General features: G+C 39.4%; 1 protein-coding gene across 1 annotated transcript in view; it reads right to left on the minus strand.

The window, feature by feature from the left end:
- Window positions 1-6,856: 6,856 nt before the first annotated feature.
- Window positions 6,857-21,745, minus strand: part of PAX3 (paired box 3) — an 80,902-nt gene continuing 66,013 nt past the window's right edge. Inside the window, exons 7-10 of the mRNA XM_010001653.1 lie at window positions 20,242-20,407; window positions 18,896-19,110; window positions 7,511-7,757; window positions 6,857-6,981 (exon numbers count right to left, since the gene is read on the minus strand). Coding sequence (XP_009999955.1) covers window positions 6,947-6,981; window positions 7,511-7,757; window positions 18,896-19,110; window positions 20,242-20,407 — 663 coding nt within the window. The 3' untranslated portion in view covers window positions 6,857-6,946. The remainder of the gene's footprint in view (window positions 6,982-7,510; window positions 7,758-18,895; window positions 19,111-20,241; window positions 20,408-21,745) is intronic.

Below are 21,745 nucleotides of genomic sequence, written 5' to 3' on the forward strand. Positions count from 1 at the left end.
TGTCCAGGCTGCTCCCTCGGCTGCCCCTTGCTGACCCCACACGCTTGACGAAAACACACGTGATATTGAGGCACCACAGCTGCTTCTCCTCCCATCCACCATGCACTGTCCCTGGAACAGCAGTGCCCTGATGGAAAACTCTCTTTGGGCTTCACCTTCAGGGGAAACCACCCTGAAGGATTCCTAGAGGATTCCCAGCACGGCTCCTGCTGCGCCCTGCCCCTCAGGAGGAAGGCCCTGCTGCCGCCATCACGGGGCAGCCATGAGGGACAAGATGGCTGACGCCTCGGCCCTGCCCCAGAGCCCAGCCCCACCACGCCTGTCCCCTTCCTCACCCACACCCCTGGTCTTCTCCAGCCCCAAGGAAGCCAGAGCCACCCCCGCAGCAGCTGCTTGCCCTACTCAGGGTGATTTGCCTGCACAGCTGGTGGGCGCCACGTCTGGGCTGCTCCCCACAGGGTGCCTGCTCCCCACAGGGTGCCTGCTCCCCACAGGGTGCCTGCTCCCCACAGGGTGCCTGCTCCCCACAGGGTGCCTGCTCCCCACAGGGTGCCTGCTCCCCACAGGGTGCCTGCTCCCCACAGGGTGCCTGCTCCCCACAGGGTGCCTGCTCCCCACAGGGTGCCTGCTCCCCACAGGGTGCCTGCTCCCCACAGGGTGCCTGCTCCCCACAGGGTGCCTGCTCCCCACAGGGTGCCTGCTCCCCACAGGGTGCCTGCTCCCCACAGGGTGCCTGCTCCCCACAGGGGGGGCTGCTCCCCAGCGGCCCCTCCGCTATTCACTTCACCCCACCACGCTTGAAACCCCTTCGAGCTGTGAAAGACAAGCTGAACTCCATCTTGCTTTTTAGCATGTATTCGTTGTCCCCTTTTAAACCAGGCAACTCCGACTGTGGACACACTGCCCTCAGGGGGAGCAGCCTGCAGCCCTGGCTGAGGCACCCACAGCCCCGAAGAGCAGGTGGGAGGTAAACTCCTTCATATAAGGTGAGCACTGAGGAAAAATGGTCTGTTGGCAAGCAGCAGCGGAGCAGAAGGGCTCGAAGCACCAGAGAGCCACAGGGGAAAGAGACACGAGGGAGCGCAGCCGCAGTGCCAAGGGAAATTGGGCATCTTCCAGCACGTGGTGACTTCAGGTGGAGACGATGGAGAAAGCATTGATCCAAGTGCTGGGTGATGGACTGGACGCAGGGCCAAGGCTCCCGCGAGGCTCTGTGCCTAGTACTGCGCATGAGCCGGACGGTCCTGCCCGCCCCACCACCCTGCAGCCTGGCGGGTGCTTGCCAGGACAGACCAGCAGGGCTAAAACAGCTTTTCAAAAACCTCCGGAGAGTTGTACACTTGTAAATGATTCCACTACTAATGGTGGAGACGCTCACACAAGGGTGGGCTCCAAAGAAATCTTGTCCATCTTGAAGCTGCTGAATTCTGAATTATTATATGTTGTGTGGCGTACTCATAACAATCATCCTTAAAAAGATAAACTCTTACAGGTTTAGCCACCTGAGATCATTATGAATAAATGTATATACATGGGGAAAAAATGTGTGTGTAAATGTGTTTTTTTCTTACAGAGTCTGAGAGAAATAAACCTGGATAATTATACAGTGGCATAAGAAAAACTGAGAACATGACTGTGTACAGCACAAGCAAAGATACCCACGTGAGCACTGAAAGAGGAGAGCGCGGGAAGAAACAAGTAGCTTAACATTTGGTTATGGCCTAAGGGACAAACTTTGCTGAAGATGAAGACACCAAATTGTTAATAAAGCTTCTGAACTGTTTCCAATTCTCAGACAAGGAAGCAATAGTTCTGCTCTTATCAGCCACTGCTCTTTCATATTTGTGTATCAAGCTAGCTTTATTAAATTATTCAGCAAAGGTCAAATGTGATGTGTCTTTGGAGTTTTATTATGATTTTTCTTGACATTGCCTGAGTAGTTGAATAATAAACACTGCATGTCAAAATGCTGCAGAGCTTGAGCTATCCACAGGCACTCTGGACTGTGAGCCTACTCAATGTAAATGCATCAAGCAAAGATTTAAACTACGTGTAAGCACTGCAAGGTGTTGTTTGTGGAACCACAATGACAAAAGAGAACCATGTTCTGGCAGTATGTTTACCTGCAGATTTTGAAGCCTACTTGTACAAGAAATACTTTGTAAGTTTTTGAACCACCTAGCTAAAGCAGTTTTCTCCCCGTGACAGGTAAGAACTTCCCAGACTGTTACGAGCCACCCAGAAGTGCTGGGTGAGAACAGGTAGGTAGTGAAAATCTGACAGGCCAAAGGGCCTGTTACCTATAATAACTGCAGAAACAGACTGCAGTTTTGGTTCTTCACAATAGAAAAATACTTTTAGCAGATTCAGATCAACTTGTGTGATTTTTTTTATAACTCTGTGACTCCATATAAATGTATGCACAATTTATAATAACACTAGCTACAGAATAAACCAAAAGACACACAAGACCCTTTCAAGCAGTGGCAAATGAGCATTGCAATGTCATATATATAATCTAAACAAGGTTTCTATCTAATGTTAGTTGAACAGAAATTTAGCAATTTAATTCAGTGTATTTGTTCATATTGTTACAGATTATTTTTGTCTGGCTCTAGGAAATACCCAGAGGTCATTGGAAAAGCCAAAAGAAATTAAAAATAGGATCTTCTAATCAGGATGCAGGTTTTCTTGCTGTTACTAAGCAAGCAATGGAACACTGAAGCCAACAATACAGAGGTTTATGAATTCAAGCTGTTCTGGGTTTCTGATGGCCTCACTGATACTGCCTCAAATTAATTTCTAGCTATTTTATACAGATATACCTTTCAGTAATCTACTTTATAGACTTTAAGGCTAGAAGACTTTATGGATAAAAAAACATTGAGAACTTTCATGATTACTAAGTTAGCAAAAATGTGTTTTACACTTCAGCAGTAGCCAAAACCACTCCAACAAGAGGGAATACATTTTTTACATGTAGGAGAATATATCACAGAATTCAGACATAACAATTTGCATGCTATCTTATGTTATACTCCTGAGAAAAGGCAAATACATCCTTGCTACGTGAATTATTTGTAGCATTTGATGATTTTGCGTGGGACTTGGATTTCCAAAATTATGTTTGAATTTTTTCATTACATTTGGAGATACAGGTTACAGACCTGTAGCCAGAATTTTTTGCTTGAATTTACACAGACCTTAACCTAGGGATTTAAAATGTAGATCTATTATCACATATATGCAGTAAGTGATTTCTAAGGACATTAATCCTGTATAATTACCAGTTATTTTCAACAAAGATTTCAAAATAGCTATAGACACAGTTCAACAGCATTTCTAACATGGGCAGACAGAAGGTTTTTCAGCAATATTAAGTAGAAAACCCCGCATGATTATTGGAAAAAAAATGTTTATTTATAGTTGTTTTTTTTAATGGGACACACTGAACTATCCCATGAAAACAGAAGGGAAATAGGTGCCATTAAGATAATTATTTTCCTAGCTCATTCATTAAATATTATGCGTGATCAAATACAGGAATAGGAACATTTACTGATGTAAATATAAGCCAAAAAGCATACATTGGGTATTTTGATGGGAGCAGAAGTTGTATTTGTAGATAAAAGAAGAATTAAAAGCAAAGAATAAACTAAAAATCATGGTTGTGACATAAGGAACAAATATTTTCCCATCAAAGCCTGTCTCTTGAGAGCTTCCAATTCTCGTATCTATGAGATGAGAGGCAGCGAAGCAGCTGTTGTTATGTATTGCCATCTTGTAAAACATGTAACAAGAACAACAACGAAGAACCCTGAGATCCACCATTTGTGCACTCATCAGTGAGAAGGTTTTGAACTCTACTGCTATGAGCACATTTCTCTGAGCTATTCCATGGCATTTCTGTTGAATGCAATATCCATGCAGGGCTCATGCCCCTTTGACTTTCCATGTGGTCAGGATTCATATGCTAGAAACATGTGGCTCCCAAGAATCTCTTCAGCCTTGACAGCGATAACAAGAGATCAGCAGTACCCCAAGTAATCCTTATAACTCTGTCAAAGACTCCTGTGGTGCATCATAAATCAGGAAATTGCCTAGTTCTTCTCTCCTGGGCTCCTCAATTCCTCTGGCAAGATCTCATCCTGATTCCCCACTTGTGTGGCTCCCTTTGAGAAGACTAGATTATTTTCTCCTTATCTGTCTTGTTTCTAGGTTCTCCTACTCCATGGTAACCTCTCACACAAGGAAGTGCTTAGGAGGTACCTGAAAAGAGGATGGAGCAGCCAAAACATCTGCTCTCTAACTTTGGGTCAAGAAAACACTTCACCAGTAGTACTGCAAGGATAGGAGAAATTATAGCTCTATCCCACTCCCCAAAAGGACAGATAGCAAGAGTGGCATTCTGCAATTATCCTGTGACAAAGATAGACCCTTTCTGTGAAGGAGCAACCATACAGACATCATCCCCTGCCAAACTGTGCAAGCGAGCAGGCTTTTATCCTGTACTTTACAGTAAAGAGATTGCAAGTGGGGAAAAAGGCTAATTTGGCCTTTGCAGCAAGCCTAGGGCACAAGACAAATGCCCAGATCCAAGTCCTCAGGGAGGGGAAGCAAGATTGAAAAAATCTGAAAAATTAGCAGATTAGAGCAGAGGATACACATTCATAAAATACTTACATTTTGATTGTCATAGAAATGAAAAGCATAACAGGAAAACAAACTGGAAGGAAAAAATATCTACCCAATTTTCAGTATTTCCTTAATATCCTCTTTTCAAAAAGCACATCCCTTCCTTTTCCAGTGAAAGAGGGCTAGAGTTAAAAGAATAAAACAAAAAATAAAATTCACACCAAAATAGGAGCTGCAAGAAATGTAAGGTGGGCACATCCTGCACAAAATGGTGAGGAAATGAACTGTCCACCAAGCCTAATGTGCAGCAGTTTCCTCACACACTGACATGCCACTAAAACTTACTCCATTCATTTTGAAGGGGCTTTGTCACGTTTTAATCATCTTGTGTATAAGCCTATTGAAAAATTCTTCAGGTTTCTACAGAAAAAAAATAATTCAGGATAGATACCACCCATAACTGATCACAAAGTCCTTACATTGCATGAAGCCATCCCAGTTGTCCAACTTGTGCTGGTTTTGAGCCTATTTTTTTTTATTTGAAATGCACAGTAAAAGCACAATGTTTTTTTCTTGTTGGGAAGATGCACTACTGGTACCAGCAGCGCTTGAAGAATGCATAGTTCATGAATAAACAGAGCTCAGGGCTACAGATGAGCAGTACCTGGGCACAGAGGCTCCTGCAGCCCTGGGGTGTGTGCAGAATACACTTACATACTGACTACAGTTTGCATTGAAGATAACATGGTTTATTTCTTCATGATATTCAGATTAAAATGTATCTATGTATTTAGCACAATACTACATTTTAGGACAAAATCATCAGTGCTTTGCAAGTCTTCATAATGTTTATTCATTATAAATAGTAAATATTTACTGAACTTTTTACATGAAAGACGTTTGGGTTTTGTTTTTTGTTGGTTTTTTGTTTGTTTTTGTTTTTTTAACAACACATGTTGTTGTAGAGGCTGCAACACAAAGATATTTCATTTTTCCATCACCCTTAAGACCAATGTGTGAACTAACCTCTGTACTGAACCTAGTCTAACTCACTACTTCTTAGTCCTTAACACTAAAAGGAATGTATTTGTGTTCTGCCTCCCCCTTCATTCCAAGAATAGAGAGAAATAAATAACACCGCCTTCCATCTTCATCTTCCTCTCAACATCACAAAACACAAATTTATTGACATTCTAAAATGTCACAATGCAAACTTCTTGTAAACCTTGGTTCCTATAATTATAGTTTCTATATTGGATATCACTGTATAATTTAAACAAATGTGTCAAATACAGGTCCATCTCTGTCCATGTCCTGTATGGCACTAAAAAATGTAAACGTAATTATTTCTTCGTATTGTTTCCTGAAAATGACCTTTAAATCATGAGAAACAAGCTGGATTTTAGTTGTCCAGCACACTGCAACATTTCTGCATTTGATCGTCAGGAATCATGCACTGCAAAAATAAAAGTACCTGCAAAAATATAGTTCTGATTCTATCTATATGACTTTGGATGATCCCAAAGCTTGTGTGAGGTACACAGTATTGCACATTGCTAGGCAGTTGTGAAAAATCTGTCGTGTTGTTGATTTATTTTTCTCCCATGTTTGCTCAAAAAGGTACAACAGACTAGGAAAACTCCACATACCAAAAGATAAAATCTGTTTTACATGTTACACAAGATCTTGCCTTCTGGTAAAACAAAACTTGCAAGTGAGATTTATTGACAACATGATTACAAAAGTGTGGTAAGGTAACCAGTAAGTTGCTCAGGAAGTCTTTTGCACTTATCATAGCTTTCTCTGGACTGTGACGTTTCCTCTTGATGACAATTTCCAGTGTGTAAAATGAAAGAGGTTTGCCTGTCCTTGCTTTGGAAACAGAGCAGTTTTTAAAAGTTAGACTAAAGCCAGCACTGGATGTCAGACAAGTCAATACACAGAGCTCAGCTGCTCCAAGTTTCAAAATGTTCTGTTTGTCCCAATCAATGCACAATAATTTCAACAACAAAAAATGGAATGTTTTGCCAGGTAGTGATATTAAATACTGCTCTGTTTTGTATACCCACTCATAATGAACCATGTTGCATTTATTTATTCATTATTGCTTTTGGCCTTTTTCTTCTGTGTAGCTTTGTCCAGCCTTCAAAAGTCTACTAAAAGCTATGACTGGAGAGAACATAACAAGCCTGCTTCTCTCAGTGGGGCTGCCCCAGTGTAGACTGCAGTGTGTTGAGAAGATCCCTCGCATCCAAGCCTTGGAGTGAGACCGGAAAACAAGACCAGCTTTAACTTGAAGTGGACAGTTCATTTATGCAATATCTGGCTTCAGATAATGAAAGGCACCTGCAAAAAAGCAAAAGAAGCTTTTTAAGTCATGCTGTGACAACCTCACAGCATGGGGCCATGCCAACTACAGGTTGACATTGTCATATTTAATACTGATATATCAAAGTAAAGGGACTAATATTTTTATTCCTAGGACAAGTTTGACAAAACTCTATGTATCTGGGATTATACACTGTAATGATTCTTGAGCTGACCTCATTAAGAACATGTGTTTCTAATATTGGAATGCCAGTGGTTATTTCATTTTGGACAACCCTTATGTTTTACCTAATGGCAATCAGGTTTCATGTCTCAACAATTAATAACATCAAGATGTTGTTGACATCACTTGAGAAAATAATTATGCAGCAGAAATCTTGCTCCAACACAGCTATCTCACCAGTGCACTCCGCTCAGCTTTGGAGAGAAGTGGCCGACAGCCCTTAGGATCTCTGCTCATAATTTTCTTTGTTACAAACAGAAAATATGGGCTGTTGATAACCAGGTTCAGTATTGCACTTCACAAAGCCAGTGTCCCAGTACTCACTTTGTCCATACTGTCCGTACTGGTAGCCCGTGACAGGGTCCATGCTGTACCCCGTGGTGCTGTAGGTCGGGGGGCAGTAGGACTGGGATGTTGGCAGGCTGTCCAAGCTCTTCATGTGCTCTAGCCGCTGGCTGCAGCTGGCTGACACAGTGGTGGTGGGCTCCAGGCCCCCAGTTAAAGGGGACAGGGCATAATCAGTTTGGGGTTGGTGAGGCACCCCACCATGGTTAGTCAGGAGTCCCATTACCTAAAATAAAAGGTTGAATAATAGAGTTACAATAGGGGAAGAACCACATCACTTACAGAGCCCACAGGAGTTCTCAGGTCTGTCATTTGATTTCCTAAAATAGGTAGACTTGGTATTTAAACCATGCTTTGAATATCTAATCTAAAGAAGAACTAGAATTTGGTTGCATCATCCACTAAAATAAGTGATGGCTAACAACTAATAAAAAGCAATCTCAAAGGCAAATAAGGAAAACAACAGTTTAACAACTTATTTTAGTGTGCCTGATCCTCCCATGCCCCAGCTGGGATCTCTGCAGATGTTTAATCCTTGAGAACTCAATTTTAAGAGAATAAGAAACAAGTAGTGGCTCTTGAGCCACACTGTCCCGCATGGTCTGCAAACATAGAAAATCTGTGGAAAAGCTCACAATTTTTTCTTTCTCGATCAGCAGTCAATAAAGTGAAACTAATTTGAAGCAGATCACAGCAACACAACCAATAGAAGTAACAAAGAATTCCAGCACCCAGCACAAGATCAGTGCATGGGGAAGGGGCAGAGCAACTGAAACTCCTGCTGTTGCATGCCCTGTGTGCTGGCCTGTGATGGAATGAACATGAAAGAGCAATGTGCTGGTCACACCAGTCCACAGCTTAGACCATTGAGTTACAGGACACAGAAATGATCAAGTGTTCCAGACCAGCCTCAAGGTGACAGGCTTTGTTAATAAGCTGCTTCTACATGAACAGTTATTAAATCAACAGTCAAAATTAGTTGAAAAGAGATATCTGGAAAATTCGTGCTTGTCCCTACAAAAGCCAAGCCCTCTAGGCCATAATTTGTAGTAGAAAAGCAAAAACAATTTCAAAAGCAAGAAGGGAAGGAAGTGACAGTGATAAGTTATTGTACAAAAATCACTTGCACTATAGATCAACGTGCATTGCCTTTCCTGGCACATCTCCATAACACATTTTAAAAATAAGTACTACTGAGAGAATTGCTTCTGATTGACTAAATTGTGCTTCAATGCCTGAGAAATAGTCTAGAGCTTATAACAGATGAACAGTGTACAGCTTCTGCTAAACAGTGTATTCTGAAAATTTACAGGTTGTTCTTCCTCCAAAAAGACACTACAAATACCTGATATATGCTATTTGATAATAATTTTGCTTTACTACACTTCCTACTACAAACAAACAAGTTATTAAAATTGGAGTCTATTTTGTAGAGAATAAACTTATACTCATATGAACAGGTCTGGTTCCTAAAGCTCTGGTGTTCCTTCTTGAATTGTATTGATTTTCTATCGCAAAAGAAAAAGGATTATTATTTTTATAAGCAGTTTGTGGTCCAAGCTCTGAGGTTTTTAATAAATAAATTTTAAAAGTCCCAATGATCATTATTTACATAGGAAAGAAGATCTGTGTCTTATGTCTGATAAGGAGCACAGCAAGATGCACAGAGTACTTCAAAAGGAGACACCCCAATACCAGCATCAAGAACACAAAACATCTCTGCTCCAGCTACACCCAAAACATCTCACAGGAAAAAGAAATGCTGAGAAAGAAGTTCAATCACTACTTACAGCACTAGAATGTTCACTTATTTCAATAAGAAAAAAATTAGTGTAACTGATGGTATTTTCTGGATGTCTCACAAAATGAAGTATTAATGCAAAAAGAAGTTTCAAAACATATTTACATTCATTCCTTTACATTTTAGTGAAAAACAAAAACAAAACAAAAAAAAAAAAAAGAATTTTTATTTGGACTATAAAATATTTTCCATTTACTTCCAATCTTTTTCATGCAAAAACCTATTAAAAGATGAGATTAATAAAACCCAAAAATCTCTGGAATTGCCACAGATTTTTAAAAAAAATATTATTTGTACAGCAACCTGCACAGCATTTTGTCTTACAGACCCCTAAAAGCTGAAATAACTGGGCTCTCAACTTCTTCTTCTTCTAAAAATAGTTTCCTGATAATATTAACATTTCTAAAACTTATTTTTAAAAGATTTTCTGTTTATGAATTACAAATCTTTTACTTACAGCTGTAGAAAATATTATCCTGAAAATCCAACACGCTTAATGCCTTGATGTTACATCAGCAAGATGCAATATTAGAATTTATGTTCCCTTAAGTTATTTTAATCCTGGTCCTTTAAATTTAACACTAACAGAGTTAAAAGAAAAGATCCAGAAAAAACATAGCTTAACTTAAATGTTCACTTTGAAAATTACTACTTTGGAACATATTACAAGTATCATAGTTTTGACTACAGTTTAAAGCACACCTGGTTTATGAGAAATCTGAACTGAATATACAGCCCTTTCCGTTCCTGCATAACACCTATGTGATACTGACACTGATGGGGCTTCACCAGGTTCTGTTCCAAGTTCAAGGGCAGGGAGAAGGTGCTGGGCTCCTGTCACACAGCCCCCGGCAATCATTACTGTGTGAGTGCTCTCCCATCACTCATTGCCTCCTCCTGGACTTTCAGGACCAATTGCCAAGTTGGGCATATAGATATTTTACCAACTATGTACTGAAACGATACATTTTTCTGTTTAATATTTCCAATAGAATGCAGCCCGTGACAACATCATTTGGACTTTTCCAGCAAAAGCAGCAAGCTCAAAAACTTTAGGATTGGAAGGTATTTTTAGAGATTAGCCTTGAAATTTAAACTTAAATCCTAATGGGATCTGAAAAACCACTCAATTTTTGGTAGCATCTATATTTGGATAAAGATTTCTCTTCTGACAAACTAAAATTAGCATTTGATTAAGTTTACTTTAAAAAAATTAAATTAATCAGATAATACAAGTCTTTAGGCATCTTTTTATTAAGCACATGTGCACCTAATAGACATTTTGGAGCAGAACTGACAGTTCTGTGTCTCTCAGGTGGGGAAAACTGAAGTCTAAACAGTAACCATCTCAGAAATATCTTCTTCAGAGGCCTTCAGAATCTTCCTGCAGTTGATTAGTATCTAAATAATTAGATTTTTGGTCATGTCTGTTTTGAAAGCTATAAGGGAAGTTACCTCAGGGCAGAAGTCTTTCATATGGTATGTGCCATGACCTTATCACCCATACAAGGAGTTACAGGAAGGGCATGGCTGACTTTCACCTAATCAATTACAAAGTCATTAATAGGCCATGTCTGCAAGATGCTCAGCACCCTCTGTCTAGCGGTATACAAGACACATGCAAAGACCTGAATTTTGCAAATCAATCTTCTGATTGTATGAAACAACATAGCTTTAAATTGGTAAATGCATCTGATTGTTTTACAACAAAGAAGGAAATAAATGTACTCAATCCATTTACCATCCAAATTACTAGAAAATATGTACTTCCCTCTGAATTTGGGAAAGCCAAGGTAGTAATTGTCAGCCTCTCTGATCAGGATCGCAAAGAAGGTGAAAGAAAAATCAAGGGCTGATCGAACACCTTGAATCAAATGCTGCTTTAACAACTCAATTTCTTTTAGAAAAGAAGTCCTATAAATGCAAAAAAAAATCTGGATGGAAGTTTTTTGGCTACATATATTGTGTTCTCATTGTTTTAAAAAGCACATGCAGAAACATGAATAGAGAGCCTTTGAGCTAATACAACAACAGGCAGTATATATCATTGATAAAATAATTCTATTATATTAGAAAACAAAGGTGCCATTAGGAATAAGCAAAGAGAACACAGTGAACTGCAACAACCAAACTCTACAGAAAATTTTCAGGGAGCACAAGCCAAGCAATCCAAAATATTCATTAGGACAAATCCCTTGCTGGTGGGGAGAGCACAGCATCACTAGCTGAGGATATGATTCAGGAAGAGAAGGAGAAAATGAGTGATGAAAGCCTTAAAAGACCACGTACACCACATCTGGCCCATTATCAGCTATTAGAAAACATTACTATTATCAACAAAATAAAGGCCATTAAACTGAGAAAAAGTTTATTGTATTTAAATGAAACATGCCTGTTAACATGGTTGGTATTTTAGGATGTAGGACCTACCATCAGCACAATAAAATTCTCATATGTTTTAATTCATTTACGCATGCCTGCATTTAATATGCTTTGTGACCAGGCCTGCAATTAATATGATTTATGAGAAAAGAACATGTGCAATATTTTTGGGTACAGTGATACTTTTTTTTCCTCCTCCTGTGAGTGAAGGATTTAATGAAACAGCTCAAGGAAAATTGTGGGCAGTTAACGTATTAAGTTGAACTGACAGAATCACGAGTAAACTTTAGTGGAGTTAATGATATCCTCTTATCTGACCCTGACACATTTGCAGCATGTAATTTACAGAAGCTCTGTCCAGGGAATCTTGACAAATGCTCCTAACAATGTCAGGGCAATGTTCCATTCTAATGTAAAACAGATGTGGGTCAGATACCCTCATTCATCACTAACACTGAAAATTTCAAACTTCTTCCGAGATGAATGGCATTACCTGCTGTTAGCTCCTCTCATTGTAGAAAAATCTCTCAAAACCAAAATATTGCACAGGAACACAAAAAAGATAGTTCTAATGCATTAGAATGAGACATTTTAGAAGATTAATTAAAATTAATTAGCTACATGGACCTATATCTATAGGATCCTAGAACCATGCTGCTGATTTTTTTTCATATAAACGAATATTTCTGCCAAATACATGAGGAAACCCAACAGACAGCATCTCCCTGCCAAATGGCAGGCACTTGGAAGGACAAGTTTGGCTAATGAAAATGGGAGCAAATACACTAACTTTGAACATCTGATGATCTGACCTTCTGCATACTCATATCAAATGGGACCTCATGCTGATTTCACAGTACTAGACATCAGTGGTAGCCGCACTGAAACTAGAGAAGGTGCACTGGTGTATATTTAGGGTAATTAAGAGTATAACTTGATCCTTTAGGAATTATATTTTTATCTGCAGGAGATTACTTATGTTCACAACATTATCACAGTCTGTCACTGAACTTGTCATTTTTCAGGTGCTAGATCATGGAATCACAAGTAACATTATCAAAATAATTCAAAGACAAGCTCATTATCTAGCTCCTGGTTATATGGAAAAGCTTCAAAAACATCAAGACAACTGAAAAACAGCCCAAAGAGGAACATATAATCACAATTTAATATGTATATGAATACATAAATGTGTATACATAAAATTAAACATCTCAAAACTTTTTCAGATAGTCTCAGAGACTGTAGACTCGTGAGTTTAAATGCTTAAATATGGCAGTATTAGTTACAACAATTCATAACAAGGCTTAATTTGAGATTATGTTGCTGCTTGTCTGTGAACTCTTCCCACCTTCAAACTCAATCCAAAACTATAAAGAAGGCTTCTGCCCATTAAGAAAACCAACCCAGGTATCTCACTTGAGCCACCTGTGATTACTCATTACAAAATTCTCATTCACATATCAGTCCTTAATTGAAGAAACAAGCAAGTATTCAGATTCCTGTTAATATCTCTATTTCATAAATTAAATAATTACAAGTTCATCAATGCATGCCAGTCATATGCCCCAGGAAGGGCTGACTCATACTTTCACTTAACAAGAGGTTCAAACTGAACTTCTACCCCTAGCAAAAATTTTTTTTTAAAAAAATAAATTTTAAGAGCTACAGTGACACTGAATACTCAGCCTGTGTGTATTCTAAAATGGTACAAATTATTATGGAAGAAGGTCAGTTTTGTAAGCAATATCATTAAAAAGGGGTTAAGAAAACCCAGAAACTGAGATGTTTTCTGTATAGTGTCATTTTACTGTTACATTTTTGTATTTAGGGTATCCATATTTTAAACTGTATTCTAAACATTTATCCTCTTGTAGTTACACAGTACAATTGTCTTAGATTTCCAGAAAAGTCCAGAGGGGTTTTTTTATCTCTCCATGTAAGATTTCTGAGCTGTAACAGATCTATTTTTGAAGGCTGAAGCCCACCTCACCCCAAACTTTTTTGTCATAGATGAAGAAGAAAACCAGAGGCCAGAGACAGAAGTTAAGGCAGACATTCAAAATCCAAGGACGCTTTTAAATTGCTATTGTTATATTAATATATTTTATTATGTCAAATAGTGTATAATTATAATACATATAAATTAAATATAATCATAATTGAATATATTACTGTAATATTTAAAATAATGCCATATTGCCACTAATAACTATTATTCTTGCACAGTAACTCTTATTAATCTATTTGATCCCACCTACTTGCACCCACTACAGAAACATAAATAATCAATGCCATTGGCTGAACTTTTTTTAAAAAAAACACAAACCAAAATTTGTGCTCATGGAAATTATATCATGGAAATTGACTTTCTTCCTCAAAGAAATCCCTGACCTCTGTCTCATGTTCTTGGGTCATTTAGCAAAGAGCTCTCAAAGCCAAGTTCATTGCCACAAAGATATTGAGCTTCTCATTGGTGTGGAACTTGTAGCCAAATGGAATATTTCTGAGGACAACCAGTTGGACAGTAATTCAACAGAGGACATAAGAAAAAGTAAAATAAATTAACAGTTGGGGTTTTTTCCCCTCTCCTGCCCCTCTTAACGAGGGAGTGCAAGTTTTTAGCCACTGGTTCCTGTGTTTCCCTTAAAAGCAGAGTTAACAAGACAATATGAACAAATCTAACTGATTTGACAGCTGCCATCAGATCCATACTTCCAGCTAATGAAAACCAAGTGCTCTCAAAGACTTAAGAAAAGCCAATTGCCTAAGATCTAACTCACCAAAAATAATTACAGGATAATTCTGAAACTCAGGCAGTGAAATGTTTTGACAGTAGAAGAAGGAAACCTTGAAACAGCTTGCATCTTTACTGCTGTTCTGAGAAAGTTTGGAATTTTCTTATCAAGATTATTCCTGAGCTCCAGATAAAGGCATGAGAACTGCAAACTTTGTTATAGACTGTTAAGATCTTTCACAGAATCCATTCAACATTCAATCCACTTCCCATTTTTAAACTGCAGTCTTTAAAGTTACTGGTTTGACTCAATCACAGAGGAAGATAACAAGGAAGAGGAAAAAGATCTGAGAAGCTTTCTGGAGGACAAGAAGGAAAAAAAATATGTCCAGCAAGAAACAGGTTATGCACATTTGTTGTCTTTCCATTAAAAACCTGACACTGCAGTACTGCTCAAGTCTGGGTATCCTACAGGTCAAATGTAGGAAGCAAATGGCCTCATGGGCAGCACTGGAACAGAGCATCTGGATGGAGGGGCAGTTGGAAAGTGCATGCTTCAAAACTAGCCAAGTGCCTGAACTGCCTGGCTCAGAGCAAGCTCTGCTGCCTTGACACTAATAAAAAACACATGAGGGTGTCAAGGGATGCCCATGTACACTGGAAAAGCTTCTTTCCTTATCTCAAATGAAGCAGTTCAAAATATTGATATCCTGTCTTAAAAACAATCTGCTCTCTAGTAAGACCATACACCTGCAGTTGTGAGACAAGTGGTTTTGCAGTCGTTGTTCTGCTTTCCACAGAAGAACTGGTGATGACTGTTAATGCCAAGATCAGACAGTGACATGCCAGCCTAGAGGCACACTCAAGTCACATACACAAACATTAACACATTAATATGCTTCTCCCTAATAATTTTGAGTTAACAAGTGTTTTTTAAAAGAAAATACACTGAGCAACTGAGACCTAATTTGAAAAGAAAATACAGTATTCCCGTAAATGTATGCATGAAAGTGAAGAAGCTGCATAATAGGCATAGAAAACACAAAAATATGCAATTTACATATATTACACACTAATAATCTCTGTTCTGACATTGTATTTCAAGAGCTCTGGCTGAGGTGGCATGCTTGCAGTTTGCTTGCTTTTCCATAAAATACAAACAAGGACACTCCCGGCTACCACTTCTCCAAGGCATTAATCCCTGGTTTATTCTAGCATAAGTTCACCCTTTGCGGGTCTGTAAAACAGAGATTCTCTCACCAGTCAGGTAGCAATGAGTAAATCAGATAAACCAGAAGAACAGTCAGTCATCTGAAACAGAGCTCCAGGTCTTGTCTCAGTATTTTAAAAGTGCCAAATAGTATTAACAAGGTGGGACTCCTATTAAACAGGAACAACATTTTATTTCTCTGCAAGACAGGCATGTTATCGAGCATTCTGCTTCCTAAACCTGACCAAAACATACAATTTTCTTTAACTTGCAAGTTCTTGGCTAACAAGATAAAAAACAAAATTACAACACCCAAGCCATGTCTACTTCTCCTCTGCCTTCACCCAGTGCTTGCCTGAAACATCTTTCTCCATCATACTCAAGAACAAACTTAGAAAGGAAACACCCTGTGAGGAAGATAAAGCTTCTCCAGGGGTCTGAGCATCAGATCTTCATTTCGAATCAATTGAAGTCCAAGGAGAAAAAGAGTTTTAAGTCTGGTAAAAATGTGATCCCTTGAATCTTAATATTAGATTTTGTTCTGCATGTTCTGAGGGTTGTTTTTTTTATAATTACAAAAGATTATTTGGGCTTCAGAAGAAGCTCACCCTCCCCCCTCTAGTCCCCATAAATTCAGCTTTACACACAATACATCCAGAGCTCTTGCCTGAGAGGACACTGATGGGTGGAAACATTATGTTAATTGCTCACACACCCAGATTTATTGTGGTCAAAAATCCACCGGCTCGTAAAGAGACCTTCTTTCCTTCTCATCTAAATTCCATGCACACAGGCAGGGCACTGCAGCACACCCACTCAGATTCTCTCTTCATGCAAACCCCAACACAGAACTGGATTTTGACTTCGTGGCCACCTGGGTGCCTGCAGGAAGAGCCCCAAGGAAGGGTGACAAGGGGATGCATTGTGACACACCTCAGGGCTGTGGGGCACTTCACACACAGTAACACTGCACCTACATGACCCAAGTCTGAGGCTGCTCCTTCAGGCACAAAGCACAGAGTCTCACCATTTGTTGCACATAATTTACGTATTTGAGGCTGTATCAAACCTAGGTATATCAGCTTGTATACACATAAGTTTTATAAATTTCCCTAAATCATTCTTTTGACCCTAACATTTTTTAGGGGAACTTCTGGTAACACTGCATGAACTTAAGGCTGGGTTTTTGGTTTGCTTGTTTGATGGAAAGATCTTTACCAGCCACTGAAGGTGATCATTCAGTTGCCACAAAGCTGTTCAAAACCGACACGGCTATAAGTGATCTCCTGTCTGCATTCAGGGATTAATACAACATCAGCTTTTGAGTGATCAGCCTTCTCCTAAACCTGGAAGAGATGCAGGATAGGGACAGGAGCTCTAGGCACTGGGACAGGAAAAGGTTTCAAAAGTCTAAGGAATAACAACAAAATACAGAGATTTCAAACCATAAAGACAGGGTGTAAAGAAGCACAGTAACTGATTAAAGACGTTTAATCTGCTCTGTGATCTCTTTTTGATTATATTAAACCTCAAATAGCAAGATTTTGGGGGAAGGAAACTTGCCCTCACTTTTTTATGCCGCTTTGCCCAGACATCACAACATTTCTCTACTGTTGTGCTCCACTTCTGTGCCACAGAAAACAAAAGCTTTGTGAAAGGAAAAAAAATAAAATCACATTTTCCATAGCCAGAACCAACATACACTTAAACTGATGCTAACAACCTCTTCTGATGGATCAATGCAGAATCCCAGAAAGATGTGTATATCAAAAAATTGTGGAAGCCTCACACACTATGAAGCTGGCCATTAAAAATAAAAGCAGCAACTACTATAATGTCATGCCTTTTGCTGGAGATTGCATTTGGAAATCAGAATTCTTTAGAGAAAAATCCATTCAAGTCTTCTTGGAAGTACATCCGTTTGTTTTTCTGTTGGTATTTTTTTCCTGAGGTTTCAAGCCATAAAGTTTTGTACCCCACTCTATGCTATAGGAATCTGTGAAACTTAATTACATTTACTGTTACAAAAAAGGGTTTATGAACTTTTGCCTTTAGGCAAAAATGTTTATTTCATTGCCTTTGTTATTCATTCTTTTCAACTCTAGTGCCTTTGAACTTTTCAGCTGCACAGAGTTATCACCGTTGCACAGGAACCAGGAACTGTACTCCCGAGATGCAAACCACAAGTTGAAGAAAACGAAGGAGGCAAAGATATACGAGTCGTTACTTTGGCCACCCTTTGTGCCATTAAAATCTCATTTTCTGCCTATTAGAATGCCCTCTCCCTGCTTAGGCAGTGGTGATAGTCAGTGATTACTGTGTAATTGAGTATAATTGTCTTTTCGTTTTTCATTTGTGTCATTCTGAGCTTCTCTCCGTTTTTCTAACCAGCGAGAGGAAAAAAGGGTAGAAAGAAGACAAAGCTGTTAAAATTCTCACTTTCAGCCCTGAAGAGATTCCTGATGGTAATTATAGATTGCACTCTCTTTGTAACTTCTCAGAATTTAGTGGACATCTCTTTCCAAGCACCTGGGCAAGGCTCTTGCTAATAAAATAAAGTGCCATCTAATCAAGCTTTGGCTAATAATTTCAGCTTCAGACAGATGCTGCCTGTAGGAAAATTTAGCCAACCTTTTGACACTCAATTATCAAGGCAATTTATTAACATGATTTCCTAAAAGGAGCTCATGCAAATTAGAAAAACAATTATGGTATTCATGGATTTATATATTGCCAAAGAGCAGTAATACTCCTAATTTATGTATTTATAACTCGATTACGGCTCATCTCGCTGTGTACTGCTCAGCCCTTGGAACTCTCCTTGTACAACTTGTCTGTAATTTTCCTGAACCATTTGGCCAAACCTTGGTGAGATTGTCATAAAGATACATTTCATTTCTAGAAAAACTACATCATCTACTTCCTGTGTCTAGCCATGGATCTGTAGGAAAATAGCAGTACTTTATAAACACTTGACAACTGAATGTAAACATGAAATCTGCATGATAACATTATAAATCACCTGAAATTAAATATAAACTATGACTTTTGATTCAGCCAGTATGAGGAAAAAAATTTAAAAAAAAGAAGGAAACTAGCAAACCAAAATCATGTGGCTTGTATAAAGAATACATTATGGTTTAAATTTGGCAATTCATTATACTGTGGCCTGAGGGAATAGACTCTTTGGTTCTGGTATACAGCAAATCCTCTGTCTGAAAACACAAGACTGACCTGAGGTGAAAGGCCATTGCCAATGGCAGGGTTCATGGGATTGGAGGGCCCGGACGGAGGCACAAAGCTGTCTGTATAGCTGGAAAATCCATGCCTGGTGCTGGGTAGGCAATAGGCAGAGCTGCTTTCTGGATTTGAAGGGAGACTGCTTTGGTGCACAGTGCTTGGAGGGAGAGGCTGAGGTCTGTGGACGGTACTGCTTGGATCAGACACCGCTGGAAGCAAAAGAAACATGTTGATACGTTTTCCTCCTTTCTTTCTGGCATAATAAGTTCATCATGTGAAACCCAACTTGACAGAATTGCATCAAGAATTGCATGTAAATACTGGTTAAATAAAAAGATAAGTCTTTAGTATTGCTGGATATTTAACTGGCCAGATAAGTTACATAACAGCTCTGAAAAGACTAAAAATTTTCACAGACAGTTTTCAGACAATCCTTAGTGAGTACATGCAGTTCAGAATTGCTAAGAAAATTAAGATTTCCATATCTAACATATATAAGATATAAATATGTTTTTAATATGTATTATAAAATGAAAAGCTTTAAAAGCCTGCAGGCTTTCTTCTCCTGGTCACAGCCCAGACATTCTGGCATGATTTGTAGTAGACATAGAAATGGATGGGAGAAGCCCTGGGCTTTGCTAAATTCCCTTAATTAAAATGTGGCCTGGCAAAAACATTCACCAACAGTTAGAATCCGAATCTCAAGGAGGGAGCAAGGAGAACACAGTAACTTGTCTCACAAAAACTCACCTATAAGGTCTTTCATTATCAGTAAAACCTAGCATAGCTTAGATTTGAAGATCTGGCTCCCTCCTCCCCAAATCCATGAAAGTTCATAGAATTTCTGTTAAGTTTAATGCACATTTTAACCAAAATGAGACTTGCTACTATCTCATGTGAAAGAAGATGGTCAGAATAGCTGGTTTTTTTCCATAATCAGATAAATATTGCAAGTAATCACAGAAGTTCCCAGAGCATCATTATAAAAAACAACAAAGACAACAAAAAAACCCTGCTACCTCCTTCCCCAGCATCCAGCACAGAGAAAGGGTAGGGAAATGTGTACATTGCTTCACCAAATGCTGCACCCCACATTGTGCAGGAGGCTACTGTTTCTCTAGCTAGCATCCTCCACACATAACCAGCCCTTTCTTGCAGCAAAACAAACCTGAGTTCCTACATGCTTAAAATAAGCAGGCTTGCAAGGTCCTCACTGATTCAGACCCTAAATTAGCAAACACCTGTTTTTTCACTTTCAAGAAGAAAGTGTTTCTACAGTGAATCACCACAAGAAACCCCCAATAACACTATTTTAACCAAGTACCTGTTGGCTACTGTACCTTGCGGTATGGAGGTGGGTTGGTAGGAGGGCTCAGAGAGCTGGTACGTTGGCAAAGTTGGCATGGCACTGGGTGGAAATCCTCCTGGGATCAGGTGGTTGAAAGCCATCAGTTGATTGGCACCTGCCTGCTTCCTCCATCTAGCACGACGGTTACTAAACCAGACCTACAAACGTTTTAATTAGGGAGATTTGATTTTTGTACATTTAGTATTGGTGCATCAGAAAAAATGGCATCATATTTGAAATGCAGTTGGTGTCTGAGAAGAGATACAGAAGATGCACACCGGGCTCAGAGCTCCTAGACAAGAAAGGAGCCCTTGGCACACATTTCCACAGTTCAACAGACAGGACACACAGGAATCCCAAGCCCTAGCTTCCTCTCAAACACAGCCTCTCCTGAGAAGCAAGCTGAGTTACATTTGCAAGATTTATTGCTTTTAATAGCAATCAATCACAATCCTTATTGTGCCAGATTTAACCAGAAAGGGAAAATATCTCTCCATTTGATCTAAGTGCCAGCCAAAGTTATTCAGTCTGAATGGCATTGTCTTCACAGAGATTTCCTGACAAGTTAGTGGCATTACTTAAGGCACTGTTGGAAGGTGCTTGTACTTGCATGTTGGGATTCTGTACTGCCCTAATGATCAACAGAACTTTAAGCTTCTAATTTGAAAAATACAACCCTCGTGTACACAATACACAAATCCCTCCCAGCAAGCTGTCATGTACTCACATATGTAAAAAACATCTCTTAATAAACTTGACATTAACAGTAGATCAGAATTTCAGTACTATATTAGCATTTCTGAACCACTTTGAAATCTGTTCCCAGGACAGGGTACCAAACAGATGGGGTTCAGATTAGTGCAACATTTTAGCTATAAATCTGCTTTCCTTCACGTCATCCTCAGTTCATGCTTCAAGTTTTCCAAGTCTTGCATGGCTCTTATTGCCTCCAAGAATGGAAGAGGCAAGACTTCACAATGCAGATGTAATAAGAGTTGCAAAACACAAATTGATACTATAGCAATTACTCATGTCACAAACGGGAAGGGCAACCAGCCACAGCAGGGGTGCCTGGACCACTGTGTATGCACACTGCCCTGCTGCAGGCTTAGAGCAACTTCTAGATTACAGCACTCAAGTCCTGTTTGAGGTAAGGGAGGCCAGGCACATGTGGAAGTAAGCAGACAGTTACTCATAATTGTACACCTTGAAGCAGCTGCAATAATCACCCATCAATACTATAAATTAGGTAAGACCTTAACTGAGTGTTAGCATCTCACAAGGTACATCTGCACAGCCCCTAAGGCAGTCTCGCCTGAAAGTCACTGAGGCTCTCACCCTTCCTGCAAGCTGCTCATGTTGGCTTATGAATCAGCCACCACAGATTAGATTTCTAGGTGCAACATCACAGTTACAAACCATGAGTGGCCCTTACTTATGAGCATAACATTTTGCACTACAATCTGGGTTACTCCTCTGCCATTTCCTAGCAGGAA

This window comes from Chaetura pelagica, unplaced genomic scaffold, assembly GCF_000747805.2.
Source record: "Chaetura pelagica isolate M959 unplaced genomic scaffold, ChaPel_1.0 scaffold207, whole genome shotgun sequence".
Classification (NCBI taxonomy): domain Eukaryota; kingdom Metazoa; phylum Chordata; class Aves; order Apodiformes; family Apodidae; genus Chaetura; species Chaetura pelagica.